We start from the raw sequence: 18,466 nt of genomic DNA, 5'->3' as shown, positions 1-18,466 counted from the left end.
CCCCCCCCCCCCCCCCCTGCTGAATCAGCTGTGGCCTTCATCCCCTTTCCTCTCCGTCTCTCCTCTCTTCCTCTCTGGAGTCGGAGGCCGTACCGGAGTACAGTATGATGGCAGTTCATTTGTTTGCTTTATGCATGAGCCTGTCGGTTCCCACAGTGCTGCTCCTCAGCCGTCCCTGTACCACTCCACCTCACTCGTTGTTTCCTCTCCTCCTCCTCTATGTTGCTCACCTGCTTCTCTCTCTTTACATTTCTTCTTCACAGCTTTGTATTTTTTATAAATGTAAATATGCATGTCTTGATTCCAACTAACCATTGAGATATTCTGTAACACTGATCCACTCCAGACTCCATAAGATTAATTACCTAAATAGTTTCCACTCATCTTCAGTCCTGCTTTAGTAAAGATGCCCTAAAATAAGTTTTCCTTTATAGTTTCAGAACTTTTATTGCAGTGCTCAGTGCTGTTTTCCTCACATGTTAAGATAAGATAACGGAATTAAGTTAAATTCAGCTGCCAGCACAATCGGACTAAACCAAACACAAGAACGAAGAAGTGAAAAAGTGCAACAAATAGTTTAAAGAAACGGCTGAACGTGTGTGAAAGAGGCCGATGAGGCATGCTGGCTAAACGCTGCCGTACACTTTGGTCGGCCTTGATTTTGGTCCAGAAGCCGCAGTGCACAGCTTTACGCTGGATGCGTCCTAATCGGGCACAAATGGGCCGATGGACTCGTTCCAGCGTACCCTCCCGTAACTCATGTGAAACGTCTCGTCCCACCTCCTCCCTCTCCTGCAATGAACTTGAATCTCTGTTCCATTTCGGGCAGCATTCATACTTAAAAGTTTAATGCCCTTTAAATAAGGAAATATGAATGCGGTGGATGATAATGTTTAGTAAACGGTAGGGGAAATTTAGCTAAAAGCTTATGATCTCAATACCCAGGGTCTCTTAAAATCATTCTGTCCCATTTTTATCAGTGGCAGCTCATCTCATTCCTCCATCACTTAGTCCGCCCTCCCTTCTCCCTCTCATCCTGTTAAACATCGGTCCACCTCATCACTCACAGCCCCCCCCCCTCTCTCTCGTCTCTTTTGTTTCCCCAGAGCCCTCGGCCGGCGGAGCGCTGGGCCCGACCCTGGGCCTCTGGAAGTCCAGCTCCCTCGAGAGCCTCCAGACAGCCGTGGCGGAGGCCGAGCAGAGTCGCAGCAAAGCCCAGGTGCCCTTCCACCGGCCGCGGCCGCACATCGTGCGCGGGCGCGGGTGCAACCAGAGCTTCCGCTTCGCCATCGACAAGTCCTACGACGGGCCCTCAGAAGACGGTGAGACTTTTCTCTGTCGCTGTATTTAAAGATCCTTTCCGAGATGTCGTATTCTTTTTATTTTTTTTATTTTTTAGATTGGACCCTGCACATCCCTCAGGCTGTAGAGCACCCTGGCACTCAAGAAGAGCCAGGGGCCTGCCAAGGGACGGTGCTTAGCCTGAGTACCTTAATGAAATGCTCCATGATTTTATCCACTCAGCAATTTAGGAAGAGCAACTTTATATCTTACAGCAGCATATATTTAATGCTCTACCTTGTGAACCCACAGACGCGCTGGATGTCGTGTGTGTGTGTGTGTGTGTGTGTGATGATTACTGAGGAAATTATCCCCCGCATTAGCTGGGATGAGTGAGTCCATGCAGAATGTTGACTAATGATGTTTGGAGGAATCTGGAGTGTGAAAAATTACCCGTCCGCAGAGGAGAAGTCTCACTTCGACGGCGAATGACAATTACACAAGTTTCTGCCTTTGGCAGGTCACACAACTCTGTCTTCTGATACTTTAAATCAAGCACTCAGCCCAGCACCCTGCTCTGGGAGAAAGTCTGCCTATTAGAGGCCTAACTAGCTCACTGAACAGGTCCCTTTAACAGCACAGCGATGCATACACCCCAACAAAATGACTTACCTCTGCTCCTTCGCCCCTCTCTGCTAGACGACGACCTGACGGACCACAGCTCCGGTTGTGAAACGCCCGTCAGCAGCTCCTCTCGCCAGGGCCTGGACGCGGAGGACGGCAAGAAGAAGAAGAAAACCAAAGGGAAGAAGAAAGAGAAGAAGAGCAAAGGGAAGAAGAAAACGGACGACTCTGTGGACGACGCGGAGAAGAAGACCAAAAAGAAAGGATTCGGCCTCTTAAGGTAGGAATCCTTTAAAAGTCCCGAGTCACACGTTTCCTCTTCAAACAACATATGCGGTTTTTTTGGGTTTAAACATTCTACCATTGAGGTGACTCTTTTAAATCAATAAATCAAGCAAAGCAGCTTCAAAGACGATGGGAAACAACCGCCCTACTTTCCCCTGGTTCAGTTTGAACAAAGCAGCCAGCAGGATTATGGGGTATCGGATTATTGGCTATGAACACAACCTTCGCTGTAATGGAGGGTATCCATTATCTCTCAATCCAAGCAAAGTCCCACCGACACAGTCGCCAACCCACGAGCGGCTTGTCGGCCCCTTTATCAACACGTCCCCATCGTGATTGCGGCGGTCCAATCCTCCGACAGCGATCCCTTATCTATTGGCAGTGACACGGTGTGGTCAGTGTATCACCGCACTCCCAACACTTGAGATTCAATTAGGCTGTGGGCGAAGAGATAGCCCTACAGATGGCAGATAAGAATCCAATCGGCCACAGTGTCAACCGCGGTAATGGAAGAGATGTGCACATGGTTAGGGCTGCTGGTGGAAAGAAGGGCCAAGATGAATGACACGGTGAAAACGTGTGACACAGGTTGTAGTTGAGCGTAAAACCGGCCCGAAATCCAGTCCAGTTAGAGCTTCACGTCCCCGGTAAAATGTACTTTATAGCTCCATTTATTCCACACATCGAGCCTATGTAGGAGCTGACACCGCTAGCTGTGTGACAGATTGGATTTATGTGTTTGGGAGGTAATCTCTGCATCTATACTCCGTGAGCACACAGTACCACTTCCTGTTTATTCCCGCTGTATGCTTTGGAGCCGGGATTTTTCTCCTCCTTTTATCTCAATACTCTCTTCAAGGGCTGCATCTAACCGTTATTTAAAATTTCTATTAATCCGCCCATTATTCTCTTGATTAGTTGTTTTTTGTCTAACATTTTGTCAGGAAATAGCAATTTCCCACAGCCCAAGGTGACGTCTTCAAGTGGTTTGTTTATCCGACCAACAAGGCCATTTATTGTCACGTAAGATAAAGAAAAGCACCAAATTCTCACATTTAAGAAGCACGAAACCAGCAAATGTCTGGCTTTTTGTTGAAAAAAAATAGTGAGAAACACTTAAACCCAGCCCACTGTTCAATCCGAGCACAGAGGCTGAGTGCCTTTCTGCCTCAACAATAGAACGGAGTCTCGTATAAAAAGCTTCCGGATTGTTGCACCGCACACTAGTCTCTCTCTCTCCCCCTCTCTCTCTCTCTCCCTCTCCCTCCCTGGCCTTTATCTGGCCGCCTTGATCGTTATTGAACTTGAAATATGACTTAATTAGCCGGAGTATTGCGCGGTTCAATCTAATCGCAGCTCTCAAATGTTATTTTACTCCAATGGCAGCATTAGGAAAAGGGCAAATTATAAACATGTGACCTCAATTTACCTCCGCAGTGAAAGTGTGCGCAACAGCAGCAAGCACAACACATGTTGGAAGAGGGCCCTGTCCTTTCGGCGGCCATAAATATTTAGTTAGCCGCCAGTATTTGAAGAAGAAGTTGTTTTTGGCGGCAGCGCACTGCAAACAGCTGGGTGTAAGGTGACCTCTGGAGATCACGTTGGCTAGGGCAACATTTGTTTTGGTTTGTTTTGCCAAATCCATACGTGATCCTCTTCATGTGAAGAGCATCACTTCCATACGGTGTTTTTTCTATCTCGGCACAGCTGCTGGTGTGAGTCTGCCGGCGTAATTGTGGTGCGTCATTAAAGGTCAGCAATTGGGGATTGGTGGAGATGATGTGTGTGTTTAAAAGGTCAAAGGTCCTAATAACCATATTACTGTTTAGTCCAAGTGATATTAAACATGCCACACTTATGCAACTGCGACCCAGCTGACAGACTTGGGTCTTGTGCGAGGACTAGACGTATTGTAGTGTGAGCCAACGCGACTTAATCGGGAGGTCAGGGTTTGATGGATATAGCTTGTCCTCTGCGTCGTCGCGTCGCGTCTGTCCCGGCCGTCCCGTCAGTCACTCAGGATCAAAGTTAAGCTGTCGCCATCGACACGCGTCCCGCCGTGACAGCGCACCACCAACCACCACTCCTCTGTAAATGTAAGGGACATGAAAGCCGCCCCCTTTTTTTTTTTTGATGCGCTATTTTGCAAATCCGCATGCGACACGATATGGTATCCTCTACCCCGGGTCCTCCGACAGGGAAGCAAGCCAATTAGCGGCGTCCGTTCCGCTCTTCGTCCTATCGCAGAGCAGCAGCATGCGCGGGGTTGAGAGGTAGTCACCGGTGAGCTGTGCTCTACAGAAACCAAAGCCTTGTTGTCACACCGCCGGGATGATTTCTGATGGATTACCGCTGTCGTTGCACACTCCTTTGCTTCCCTTTCCTTGAGCACTTGCTCTCTTCCCCTTTTAGTTTCATGATGAGGCCTTCCTCTCTTCCTTACCTCAAGTCATCTCTCTATTTCCTTGAACCAACTGTTGATTGACCACGCCGCGTTAGACAAAATGAGCTCTTAAATCCCACTTGAATTCACACAAGTTCGTGATTATCTACGATTAAGAGTGCTAATGTTTGCTGCGAGGTCCCGGAGACCTCCTGCCGATTTAAACAAGCACAAGGCCAGTGTAGTCCCCCTGTCGCCGGGGGCTCTCTCCTTTATCTGCTCCAGTCACGTCCTGTTTGCGGCTATAGCAGTGATCACTGTGGCTTCCAACACATGAGACCAGCAAGAAAAGGAAAAAGGAAGGAAGGGTAGATGTAGGCGACTCTTTGAACGGGCCCCGGCTGTCAAAAGTGTTGCCAGGCGTACCGAAATCCCTGTGACATGTTTGTGTGGGCATCTTAGCCGTGACTCTAAGCCGTGATGGGGCTAATTTGGAGGTGCATTACCTAATCCCACCGTCGGTTACCGCGCTGCAGGTGGATTTCTTTGATCCGCCACCTCATCTGGCATTTAGGGGCCGTTAGCTGCGCTTGATGTGGAATGCCGGAGTCGAGTCTGTAAGAGAGTCTTTTGTAAAATATGCATAAGAACATACATATTGCACACGGGACAAACCTATCTCCTGTGGATAGACATTCTCTCTCTCTCACTTCATCTCCATTCATGCTGATCAGGGCCCCGCGTCGGATACACGGTCCCGGGGAAGGCCGCGCTCGTGTCGCTCGCATTGGTCGGAGGTCGGAATGATTGAAATGGAGCCAGCAATCACGCAAATCCCTCGGAGGGTTAACGTCGCCTCTCTTATCCGCTGTTGGCTTTAACCCTGCAATTAGAGAAAGGGAGAAGTGGTCGTCCGTGTGTGGATACGTGCGTAAAATACACGGGCGTTTGTGCATTTCCTCATGTTGCATTCTGGTTATTTGAAGCCATTAATGGCTCTTAAGCTTATCCGTCACTATGATTACCACCAAACCTCTCAGCCCCCTAGAAATGTGTGTGTTAGCGGTGAATCCCCCTCCATAGAGAGAAAGTAGTCGTAGAATGGTTTCATTTTCTATCTTTCATAATTCAGATTTGTGCACAATTTGCTCGCCGCGACACCCTAAATATAAAAAAGCTGCCACGTATTCCACCAGTCGTTGGAAAATGAGCTTCTGCATAGAGCAGAAGCGGCCTCCTGCCACCTCTATTGAGGCGTAATTCTAATTTACAACTTCGGCGTGGAGGCAAACAGTCGCGGGGCGCTATCACTGCCGGCAGCCGCCGGAAAAACAAATTAACTTTTTTTTTTTTTTTCTCTCCACCCTCCAATCCGGCGCGATGGGCAGCTTCCCCTGGAATGATGTGCAGGTTTATTGGTGTTGATGCGAGCTGTCAGTCAAATATCAGAGGGATGGGGAATTGACAGCGGGGATGATGAGGAAATCCTCATGCATATATATCAGCTGATAAAGGGGGCAGTCACAACAGTCCTCCCTCTCTACATCTCTCACGCCTTACCCTTGAAACACCCCCCCCCCCCCTTCTCCTCTCACACGAAAGGCCTTTTTATGCTCCTCGTCTTTCATGCCCTGGCTACACCTGCCTCCCTTCCCTCTTCTTCCGCCGCGTCGTTTGGCTCGGAACGCTCTCTTATTTACGGCGGGGTACGCCGACTCACTCCTCCGCAGTTCGACCGCGACGGAAGAATTAATGACTTCATTCATAGGCTTCAAACGGCTTGTTTACCTCTGCCCCTCCACAGTTTCCCAGGAAGTTGTGGAGGTCTGTACTGTTTAATTATGCGCTCTCTTGTCTAACTTCTTCAGCCAGCCACATTATCTATTATATGAGGATGTGAGGAGCAATCTTCAGGAACGGTAATCACTCGCTAATGTCCTCTAGAGTTTTTCCAGTAGCCGTCACATTTGTCAAACGGCACAGATCTCATTTGGGATTGTTTTTCGTTTCCACCGGTCTGTGACTCATCCAGCTGAGGAACATGATACCCAACATTTGCACGGTGAATTATTGCCCACGAGGTAATTATCAAATGAGACGGTGAGCCGGGACTTCCATTTGTTGTCGATCGGCCCCCGCGATCCATCGGCTCCGATCGAGTTATGACATTTGAGATTGACCCCGAGGGAGGGGGACGCTTTGAGGCGCAGACGCATCCGTATCGGCCAGACGGCTCAGCAGCCGACTGCCCATCACTCACCGGCCAATTAAAGGTATTCATGTGCCCACGGGAAACAGTCACGACCGATTAGCATTTGATCCCGTCCGTGTGCTCCGTGGGCGCCAGGAAGCGACTGGCGGTCGCGTCACGTACGGTCATCTTCAACGTCGCCCGTGATGGATGGGCTTCCTCTGTCATTTCACATCTAATGGCACACGCACTCCATCTCCCGCCTAAACACACACGGAGCGCGACCTCTGCTTTTCCAGACCGAGAAGGTTAAGTGCGTCTTGTCCGAGGGTGTGCGGAGGGCCTCGAGGAGCCCCAGAGTCTAACCTTTCAGTCTGCCAATGGCTCTCATCTGGAGCCGCGCTGACCTGGCCTTTTCACCAGCCGCCAGCTGGGAGCATGTGAGGAATTCTTACAAAAAAGTAAAGCAGTTCAGGGTATAAAACCTCTAATCCTGCTGGATCCTAAACTATCCAACATCAATTATGCCTGCAAATACTGTTTGTTTGTGTAGAGTCGGCGAATTGACCCTTTATATAGGAAATCTTCAGTCGCAGCAGCCAAACAGCTTCCGGGCCTTTTGGTTACGTGTGTTGTGAGTGCAGCCCAGTGGTCTCGTTTAAATATTAATGCCCTCCGCTACAGAAGCGGTGATGGAAGAGGAAAGACGAGACGGATTGCCGGTGGCGACAGCTTTTTTTTACGCGGAGTTGCTGAAATGTGACACAAGTCGGGATGCAAACAATTACAGGGAAGCCCATATTTCACCAGGCGGCCCCCCGGACGTCGCAGCAGGGAGCTCTCTCGCCCCCGTCTCTCTCTCTCTCTCTCTTCCTCCCTCTCTCCCCTGACTTTGCTTGCCTCCCTGCTCCACTCCTCTGTTCTCCTCCCATCTCTATTGCTTGTCTTTTTTCTTACTTTATCTCCCTTCTCTTTCTCCGTACCTATCCACTCCTTGATCTCCATCTTCATCCCTCTCTCTTTTTTTCTCTCTTCCTCCCCTCCTCCCTTTTTCCTTCTCTCCGGTCCCCTTCCTAACTTTCCTGTTTCCTAGATCATGCAGCCGCTCGCCTCGTTCTTCCTTTCTCCAACTCTCTCTTTTGTCTCCCCTCCCTCTTCCTGCCCCCCTTCTCTCCTTCCTGCCTCCTCTCTCTTTGCCACTTCTTATTTTTTCCTTCCTCTCACAGTTTCCTTCCTTCTTTCCTATTACCTTCATATTACCCACTCTCTCTTTTGTCTGACTGAGGTATCAGTACTTTGGGGACTGGCCAGGCGTTGATTAAGAAAAGCGTTCTTTTCCTCCTGCTGTGCATTCGTACGAAAAGATTGAAAATCAGAACTAACAGATGAATCCTCGACCCGCATCTTCCTCCCTACATTATTAATAGCTTCTAAGTGAAGCTCTTTTAACTACGATTAAGGCCGGGCGGATCTCTCACACTCTCTCCCTCTTCTTCTATTATTCTTTTAAAGCCGGGGCCTTTCCGCAGGGAGGCACAGGATTGGCTGACGGCGCTGTCAATCGAAAGCGTTCAGCGCCCCGGCTTGACCTTGTTGGGGCGACAGTCTACTCGTAGCCCGATCCCCCGGTTCCACCAGGAAACCACCTCACCGACTTTTAAAAGAGCACTTGTTGTCTATTTTTTGCCGCCGGTGTCATTCTGTCTATTTCGAGCCGGAAATATTTTCCGACTTGTCTCACCGTGAAGCAGCGCCGCGTTGCCAGAACGGGGAGAAGGAGGCTCTGTGTTACATCACAACTCTTTATAGTGTTAATCTCTCTCTCTCTCTCTCTCTCTCTCTCCCATTTCTCTCTCCCCGTTTGCTCCTCGGCTTGTTTCTCTCTCACCCTCCCTCCACCCGTCTCCCTCCTCTCTCTCTCTCTCTCTCTCTCTTTTCACTGCGAGCCCCACTGAGATGTGCGCTCTCCTCTCCAAATACATAAAGAGCAATCTAATTACTGCGATAACATTTCTGCTTGGCTGATTAACTGTTCTCCCCGTGCCTCTGAACGCCGCCGCACCGCTCCAATATAGTCCTAAGCTCCTTATTCCTCCCCCGGCCGAGCTGCACTTTCACAGGAGCTTTGGCTCACGCATCCATCGCTCCTCTTTTTCTCTCACTTCTCTTTACTTCCTCTCTTTCTTCCTATTCTTTCCTCTGTCTCTCGTGTATTCTCCAAGGCGGACGGGCAGTTTAGCCAGCGCTCATTTAATCCCTTCTTCTTTTCACCCTCTCTGCTTCTTTTTGCCTCTGTATCTCACTTTCATTCATTCCCCAAAACAAATGGGGATATTTGGCCAGTTTTCTCACTTGCTCTGAGCTGTTCTTCTTCTTCTTCTTCCGTAAAAAACGCATCGAGCCTGTTGCAAGAAATCTCTGTGTTCTGCCTCTGCTGTGATTTAAGTCTCGACCGTCACACCACGTTGCTCGTCCAATCGTGTTTTTTAATCACATTAGAAATATTTAGAAAATGTTCACATTTTAGACACCAAGGCTAGAGCTGTGCGTGTGTGTGTGCGCGTGTGTGCCTCACCTCAAACACCGCATGCCAAGGTGTTCACGAGTTTCGTCAAGACTGTGAGCGCGTGAGGTCACACATGCGCACACACACACACACACGATGCACACATGCACCCGCGTCAATTAAATCCTGAAAACACGACTTCCTCCACACACACACATACACACACACGGTGCCAGACAGCGTTCTCACGGCCCTCGTTATGCCCGACCCCAGCCACCCACTGAGATAGGAAAGCTTATTAAGGGCGACGCACACTCGACTTACACTGCGCACACACACACACACACACACACACACACACACACACACACAGTCAGAGATGTTGTCGCAATTGCCGAAAGAAACAAAGCGGCCCCGCGGAGAGATGATTTCCTGACAGATGTCACGGCGTTTAGTCTGCAGAGATGAAGCGTTTAGTTGGCGTGTGCAGCAGTCTGATGCAGTTAGTTAAGAAAATGTTGTGTAATAGATAAGTTGGTCTAACGGAGTGAGCGCTCTCTCCCTCTCTCTCTCTGGAGGGGCTAATTGCACGGGTCAGGTTGGCGACTTCAGCACCCTGGCTGGCTGTGATCTCCATGTTGCATATAGAGCCTCATTAGAGCACGGCTAACTGAGCGCAGGCACGTTCCCCCCCCCCTCCCTTAAAGTAATGAGAATGACAGTAGCTGCAGTAATTACAGTCAGTCCAGTTTCCCTCAGCGAGTTTCCTTTGCGACTAGCTGAGTGTCCAAAGCAGCAGTAGTCATCGTCCATGATCGCCGTCTTCAGTTTTTCACAGGCAAATGGAGAGAGGAAGAAGAAGATGAACAAATTAGTTCTTTAGCATCAATCACCAATAAACTCTAGCGACAAACATACCAGAGGAACTCTCATTCCCAGAGTTCAATGCAAACCGAACCGTTGTGTCCTCTCAGGATGCCGGTCTCGCGGAGGTGACGGCGGGGCAACGGCAGCGACGCGCTAATAACGCTTTCCCAGTAGCTCCGGTGACAGTGGGGGGTCTATCGAACCCGGACCCCCCGCTACTCCCCCCCCCCAATGAGGGTTTGATGGAGTGGTTGTGTAGGTAGATAATGCTAAGTTAATGAGATGTCCTATTCCATGAGACTGTTTGCAGGTCCCCACAGAGTTGCCGTGTGTGTTGATGTATGCTGCTGTCTGCTGCAACTTGTGTGGCCGCTCACCTGCATTTGCGTGCAATATATTGGTTTCCAGATTGCCGTGTGTAGCTTTTAAGTTGTTTATTTTTTTTTATCCAGCAACAGTCGGGCACTTGACAGGAAATTAACTGTCAGAAAGAGTGACGGAGCAGAAACCGTCCTGAGAAGAGACAGAACTTAATAAAGGAGAGAGAGAGAGAGAGAGAGAGAGAGAGAGAGCGTGTAATGAAAAAAAGAAATGGACAAGAGACATCGTTACCAAACAGTTGGCTCACTGCAGTGGGAAAAAGATGGGAGTTTTGGAGATGAAGAAGGGATGAGATAATGGGAGAGCGGGGGATAACCGCCTCCCTCATGGCAGGTACATGTCTCTAATTGGGAGTCCCACACCCATTCTGCATCCCCCCCTTCTCTTTCCTTCCATCTATTTTGCAGACAATGCAGTGAGAAAAGGAGGCTTTCCTAATTAATGCAGATATAATGATGGGTCCAACTGTGGACCTCTGCCCCCTTTGAATGTTGATGAAGGTGCTTTGTGTGTGTGTGTGTGTAGGCGTGTAGGCGGGCTGAATCTATCAGGCATCTAAGCCAAGATAAACCTGGGATTCTTGGATAATCATATATTTACGTGTCTCAGTCTGACGCATACTGAGATGAGTGGCGCAGATATGTCTTCTACACGTAACTTGAGTTCTATATGCTCATCAGGGAAGTAATTGGTAGTCTGTTCTCGTCTCCCCGCGTAATGTGGGTGTGCGTGGAAGATTATTTGCAGAAACAAAAGCTGCTGCGGCAGCGCCCACACTGTCCCCGTGGCGAGTGATCTTTAGGAAGCGAGGTGGAGAGACGCTGCGGCAACAAGGGCTGAAGACGAAATAAAGGGAGGTTGCAGACGACTCATACTTGCTTTAAGGGGCCACTCCGTCGTTTTTGCAAAGATCAGTTCGGCAGTAATGGATACCACAACTCAGCCTGTGATTGTGCATTTGTGTAATATCTTCTGTGCAGGTCTGAGACAATACTATAATATATAGTGACTGTTACGGTCACCTCTCTGTGCCTTCCTCACAGCAAAAACATATTAAAACATGTTAAAACACACAGGTATAAGCGAGGTGACTGGGTTAGCTGGTAAACAACTCTAATTGGTTTTCCCCCTGTCCGGCTCTCGGCCCGGGCCGGCGGGTTGACATTCGGGCCACGTATCTGCCTGTGGCAGCGACGAGAAAGTGCCTCGCTGTTAATGAGATAAACACAGACGTTAGATTGGCTCAGCGGGAGCTCGGAGAGAGAGAGAGAGGGAGGAGGAGAGGAAGAAGGAAAAAAAGAAGTGGGTTGGTTGGGTGAGACTGAGGAGGCGAGAGAGAGATAGAGGGGGGGTGAGAAAGATGATGTGAAGGAGAGATAGAAGAATATGAAATATTTAGAGGAAAAGTCTCGCTACTTTTTTTTTTTTTTTTAATGTGTGAAGTGGAGCTTCTTTATGACTCGAACAGAGGTGACAAGTATATTTTAAAGAATAAGAGCTCGCGAATGATGATGATGATGATGGTCGCTATGGCAAAGTTAATATGAAAAACATGGCACACTGTGTTTTAACAGCTATTTTATTCGACAAAACGTTAAAATATTCATGCTGCATATGCTGCGTGACAACTATACCCCTTTTTCATATGCCCACGCACACACACACACACACACACACTGTGGATTGTCAGTGCCCGCTGTGACTTTATAACCACATCTATCATGAAGAAAAGCCACTAATGGACACACAGGAGTAACAATGAGTTGCTCTAGCAGTGTGTGTGTGTGTGTGTGTGTGTGTGTGTCAACATTTGGACGTGTGTGTGTGGTGGTTGCATGTTGTGTGAGCTAAAGAGCCACTTTCATCAATTCGTGCAAGCTCTGTTGCCTGAGTGAAGTTTATTGTTTCATCATAAAAGTCTGCAAAAAGAATTCATTAATGCACATAAATCTTGCCTTCAAAGTAAAAGCACGGCCTGTGATGCTATCTGGCAGAGGTTTTTAAGATTGTAAAGAGGAGCAGGAACTTGCAGGGATAACTCAACCATTCGGAATAAACAATGACGTGTTGCATCTGTGTCCCTTTTCTGTGTTTTGTCCAGATTTGGTAAGAAGAAGGACGACAAGAGCAAAGAGGCTGCCAAAGCCTCCAAAAGCAAACTGGAGGCCCTCAGTGAAGAGGAGCTGGACAGGAACCAGGACCAACGAGACAGGTATGAATCAGACCTGGGTGGATTAAGTGAAAGGATGCGTGTGTCCAACCGTGTCTAACGGCCTCCTCTCCGACAGCTACGACCCGCGCTACGCCGAGATCCACTCGGGCCACGTCACCCCGGACTCCTCCTTCCCCGACGTGGAGGACGACGACAGCGACCCCAACTACGCCCGCATCAACAACTTCCGCCAGCCGCCCTCGCCACAGCCGCTGATCAGCCGCACGCCCTCCCCCGCCGCGCTGACCGGCGGGCCTAACCAGCTCCGGGCCTCCTCCGAGGAGCTGGGCGGTCTCTACGCCAAGGTCAACAAGTCCAGACCCCCGCCGGCTCTGCAGAACCAGCATCAAACACAGGCGGACAGGTGAGGGAGGTTTTAGATTTTCACTGCCGATGCTCCGCAAGGCGCTGTACTGCCGCACATGCTCAGTTGGACAGAGGGCAGAGAGGCCTTGGCCCAGTCAAGAACATTATGTTTGGCCGTAAAAACCTTCTCTGTATGTATGACATCATTGTTTTGCTGCATAGAGACCGAGTATGGATGAGAAGCTAAGAGCTGCAGTAGCCATTGTTGAATTTTAAAGTCTTTTTTCCCCACATGCCTTATAAATACGGAATCGCGGGGGCTCAAGTGTTTTACGCACAGTTTTATTTCTATTGTTCGTTATGATATCGGGTTTAAGAAAAGGGTTAATGCTCGCAGAAAGACACTGCTCATCAGAGCCGTCACTCCTCCCGTATTATGTATTATTACTGCAGAAGTTTTGGAAACCTCCGAGTTTAGCCGCTTTTGTACATGAGAGAAAAAAACCCGGAGAAAATGTAGTGAGCTCTTCTAATGCAAATTTACCATTTCCCGTGTGAAATGATACAGGCCACATTCAAACTTCCGTCAACTTAAACTCTCCGACAGAAATGACTATTGACTTGCAAATCAAAAACTAAGCCCCCCGACACCCAACATCATCCAGGAAGACAAAAAAACAGAGAGCATACAGAGAGAGAGAGCGAGAGAAAGAGAGAGAGGGTGTTTGGACGTGGAAAGGAGACAGATGGGAATGGAAAGAAGTGACAGACGGAGGGACGGACAGACGGAAAAGAGAAAAAGGAGGGGAATAGAGTGCAGAGAAAGAGCCAAAATGGAGAGGGAGTAAAACGTGTCAGATAGGCAGAGTAAATTCGAGAGGGAAGAAGTGACAGAGGAGAGGATGCAGACAAAAGAGGAGGAGGGATAATTAGCCACAGTCTAGCAGCCTGACAGATCTGTTAGACCACTTTAGCTCTCATCCACTAGTGGTGGGTACTTCATTACCAGCCTGTTTTCTCCCCCTCTCTCTCTTACACTCTCCGGGTGTCACTCGTCCGTTCTCCCTCCCCTGCTTTGCTCATAATGCATGTTAGATAGTCTTTAGCATTAGCATGACGGATGAGGAGCCTTCCTTTGGCTTGTTAGCTCTGCTTGTGAGTCTCCAGGGGCGAAGAAAGACGGTCCCTAAAGGGTGGTTGCACGGCAGAAGCTCAAAACCATTGAGCTAAAGTAAAGGTATATTCAGTGTTTTAAATATAGCCGGCCATGTTTGATGACCTCAGACATGGTCGCACCCATTCACCACCCTCACCCGGGCCCGCGCATCGCCAGCTATTTCCAGTCTCCCGTTCCGCCACCTGCGGCTTGGACGAGGGCGCTCATTCACAAAGTCGACGCATCTGTTTAACCACACACACACACACACACACACACACACACACAGAGAGAGAGCCCGCCACGAGGCTGGAACACCCCAGCGCCTTTCATTCACACAAACATACACACACGCGGTCAGAAATAGACGCACACAGCCACACACACACACACGCAGCCACCCACCTGTAATGCTCCAGCAATGAAGCCCAGTGTAACCTAGCAACAATGCTGTGTGTGGTCCGGTGCGTTTTATACCACTGCACTAAAATCATAGGTGTAAGATTACTTACTCTGTGCATATATATATATATATATATAGCAGTATAGTGTATGCACGAGTGCTACTTCTCACTTCACAAAGCAGTCCTTGATAGCATGCACAAGTTTTAGTGTTTCCAAGGGAACAACATACTGTATCTGGTTTCTCTCATCTTCTGCTGTTTTATTGATGCCGAGGAGAAAAGTGCTCATTATACAAGAGGGACATCCTTAATGCTAATGTTTTTGGAGGCTAATGTGCATGCCTCCGAGTCCACTATGTTTGCTTAGTTTTGCCAACTGAGACATTTAGTGCCCTCCCCCCCCCCCCCCCCCCCCCCCTCCCGTCAAGGCCCTGAACAGCGGACTCCAGCGCTGTCTCCCTAATTTACCGTCGGACATTTTCATTAGGCCCTCAATGGCAGGTGTGTGCCGTGATGGGCGTCTCATTTGATTAGCGCCGTGCTACAGGCTGACCTGTGGAGAAAAAAGGTTAGCTATGCTTGTCAAATTTTATTAGCCGGAAGGCACTGTTTGTGTGGCTGGAGCGAGAAACAGGGAAGATGAGATGAAAGAGGAGTGAGGGGAAAGACAGAGGCCAAAGCAGAGATGTAAAGACACTCTCTCTCTCTCTCTCTCATATGAGGGAGGTGCACACCCGACAAAATAAAGAAAGAAATGCACCATTGTGCTGAGAAAAGGAAGATGAAGGTGAGCTTGTAAGCTAAGACAAGGAGATGACACATCAGTGAGCGTGCTCCCACATTCCTGCCAGGATTACACGCCTTTAGGTTTACCACTGTGACAAAAGTCCAAATCTCAAATCACTCCAGACGGGCCTCGACTAATTGCTGAAACGTTTTTTCACAAGCTATTTGTCGGCTCCCTTTAAAAGTCCCGAATGTTTGTTTTTTTCCCTCCGCCATTTTGAAGACGCGGTTTTATTCCCCTATAGAGAGGAGAGACAGGAAGCAGACAGCATGTTGTATTAAGGAGACTTCCCATTTGGGCACATGCAGAAAATTCACTCGTTCCACCAACAGAAAATGCATCGACTTGTTTTCTTTTGCGGATTTAGTTGTCAGGCAACACCTGCCTGAGGAAGAGCTCAAAGAGGAAAAATATGTTGTTCCCTTGAAAACAACACATCATTAGTGCGGCCCGCACATTAAGTCAGCGCCTTCTGCGCCTTTAAAGCCTCTTTCATTGGAGAGAAAATGTCCTTCTTCTTTGCCCCCCCGGCTCTTCTTTTTGTTCATGGTCAGTTACGCGGAGGAAGCCGTCGCTTACTGGAAGCTGGTGTTTGATTGAGTGTTAATAAAGTTTCACTTGTATGGCGGTGCACGCAGACGCATGATGAGTAATGTGTCTGTTCTGGTGCATGCCAGTGAATTCGGTTTGCTTTGGGGGGGCTTGGAAGATGAGGGCATTTTACCGCGAGTATGCGTTACGCGTTGGCACTTTTAAGGGATTATCATTGCGTTATTCTTCCAAAAACTACAAGACCACTCTGATTCTATAGTGAACTAGAGAGTCAGATGTTCCAGTAACTGATCCAGTATAAAAAGGTACATTTAGTGTGGAGCTCCACTGAGTTTCTGTCCGACTCTGCTCCCGATGCTACAGCAGGAGAGCGAACACTGACCGAGCACTTTGATGTGTGCTTACCAAAGAATAAACTGCCTGCCCGGGCCTCCTCCCCCCCCCCCCCCCCCCGTGTGTTGTGCTTAAATCAGCTGGCCGCAGCAAGAAGAAGTCGCCACACCGGCCGGTGGCGGCGCACGCTTCCTAATTAGTCTGCCCCCACACCGGCTAACACCACGGAATAGCTGCACCCCCTCACACACACACACACACTCTCTCATCCGCTCGCTTTCACACAGCTGATGTTGTTTTGTTCCCTCTCCAGTCCCCCCCCCCCCCCCCCCCCCCCCCGCTCCTCCTTTCGCTCTTCTCCAAGTTCCCATCCCAGACTTTTGTCAGTCGCCGTTTGGTTTTCTCTCATTCTGTCTTCTGACGCATCTTTCATTTCCTGCTGCTGCGTCTCCCTCTCTTCCCCATCAGTCTCCATCCTCCTCCTCCTCCTCCTCCTCTCTGATCAACCTGCAGAGTCAGATGCTCTGAAATATGGATGAAATGTGACGCTTGAAGGGAACATCTGACTTAAGTGGCAGCAATATCCGTGGTTGAGCTAATATAGCAAAATAAGACTTTATTGGTGTATTGATCAGTTATCCCCCCCCCATACATCACATTTAGAAACAAAAACAAAAAAGAATCGAACTTGTGACGATCAGTCTCACATCACACTGTCGTATTGAGAAAACTGCAGATCTGTTGTGTTGTGCGGCCGCTGGTTTGCAGACAGGCAATCAGCAGCCGTTATTAGCTGCTGATGACAACAGGGGAGCCTACCTGTCTCCCTCTAAACACACACACACACACATAGGACAGGACAAATGTGTGTGCTCGTACAGACACACACTCTTGCTCTTCCTGTCACTGTTTGGAAAGCAGCCTGCCTGGACTGTCAACCCATCAAACTGCTCCTCACGAAACCCCTTCCAGTGTTTTTATCCAGAATCAGCCTCCGTCTGCAGCTATTAATATGATCATATTTGGCGTTGTCAGTGATGGAGGCCGCGGCATAATGAGATAATTATGGTGTTGTTTCATTGGGAGAGCGACACGCGCGCTCAATCAAAAAAAAATAAATGGCAAGCCCTAATTACGGGCCTAGGGATCAGCTAATGGGTTCGGTGGAAGAGGGGAAAAAAACCCGCATCCGTTCTCTGAGGGTTTTGTGTGTGGAGCCTGGGCGGCCGAGGGTGAGCGAGAGTTCTAAAAAGCAAGTAATAAGTGGGGAAAAATGTAACAAGAGATCAAGTGTGAATATCTTAACAGGGGGGGGGGGGGGGAACAGAGATTAGTATTGATTAGCTGCACGTTAAAGCAGCAACTATGAGCAAAACCCCCAGATATCCAATCTTCATGAAGAAGAAGCTTTGTGCTTCACAGCAACACGGAAACTTCTGGGAAGTTCTGTCCTCGCGGCGGCAGCGTTTTGAGTTTAGCGTCCCGCGGTGAGTGCACGCGTTCGGAGCTTTGCACATGTGCGTGTGTGTGAGTGAGACTCGGCCTCCTGTCCCCACTGAGTTGTGTAGAGTATGCGCGTTAAGTATACGTAGGGAAAAACAAACACACACGCTCAGAGCCTCAGCCAGATTTTCTAATTAAAGGCAGGGTCACAAGAGAGACTTAAACATGTAAGCTATGGACTCCACTAATGAACCTCTCTATCTGCTCTGTGTCTCTCGCCCCGCTCGCTCTCTCTCTCTGTCCGTTTCGGTCAATATCTGCCTGGGGGTCAGCCCATTAGAATGTACGGCACGAGGCCCGTTTGATGGAGACTGCGCGGGTGTTTACACTTCGGCCTTCCTCCTGTTTAGCTGTTCCAGGTGTTTGTTTTTTTACGGATGCAGAGGAAAGAGTGGAAAGTTTGCTCCTTTTTTTTTTTTTTTTTTTTTTCTTTTTTTTTTTTTTTTTTTGCTGTTGAATATTTTCATCCAGTGTTTATCTCCTGAGGACGAAATAGCGAGCGGGTGGCATATCAGTGTCGATACGAGATACCCGTTTCCAGTGCAGCCGGTAAACACAGATAAACGACAGCGCTGCGTCATACTTTGGGTAGCACATCCTGAAGGATTGTGCTCGCTCAGGCACAGCATTTTCGTCTGTCGCCTTTTGTGTGTGTGTGTGTGTGTGTGTGTGTGTGTGTGTGTGTGTGTGTGTGT

General features: G+C 48.9%; 1 protein-coding gene across 1 annotated transcript in view; it reads left to right on the top strand.

The window, feature by feature from the left end:
- pard3ba (par-3 family cell polarity regulator beta a) overlaps nucleotides 1-18,466 on the top strand; it is a 126,251-nt gene that overhangs the window by 84,314 nt on the left and 23,471 nt on the right. The window contains exons 16-19 of the mRNA XM_031852147.1: nucleotides 1,107-1,322; nucleotides 1,981-2,185; nucleotides 12,620-12,730; nucleotides 12,807-13,094. Of these exons, the coding sequence (XP_031708007.1) occupies nucleotides 1,107-1,322; nucleotides 1,981-2,185; nucleotides 12,620-12,730; nucleotides 12,807-13,094 (820 nt within the window). The remainder of the gene's footprint in view (nucleotides 1-1,106; nucleotides 1,323-1,980; nucleotides 2,186-12,619; nucleotides 12,731-12,806; nucleotides 13,095-18,466) is intronic.

This window comes from Anarrhichthys ocellatus, unplaced genomic scaffold (assembly GCF_004355925.1).
Source record: "Anarrhichthys ocellatus isolate YVR2014 unplaced genomic scaffold, GSC_Weel_1.0 scaffold12, whole genome shotgun sequence".
NCBI classification, from domain to species: domain Eukaryota; kingdom Metazoa; phylum Chordata; class Actinopteri; order Perciformes; family Anarhichadidae; genus Anarrhichthys; species Anarrhichthys ocellatus.
Note: the sequence above shows the minus strand (reverse complement) of the source record. Positions and strands in the feature narration are given on the sequence as shown.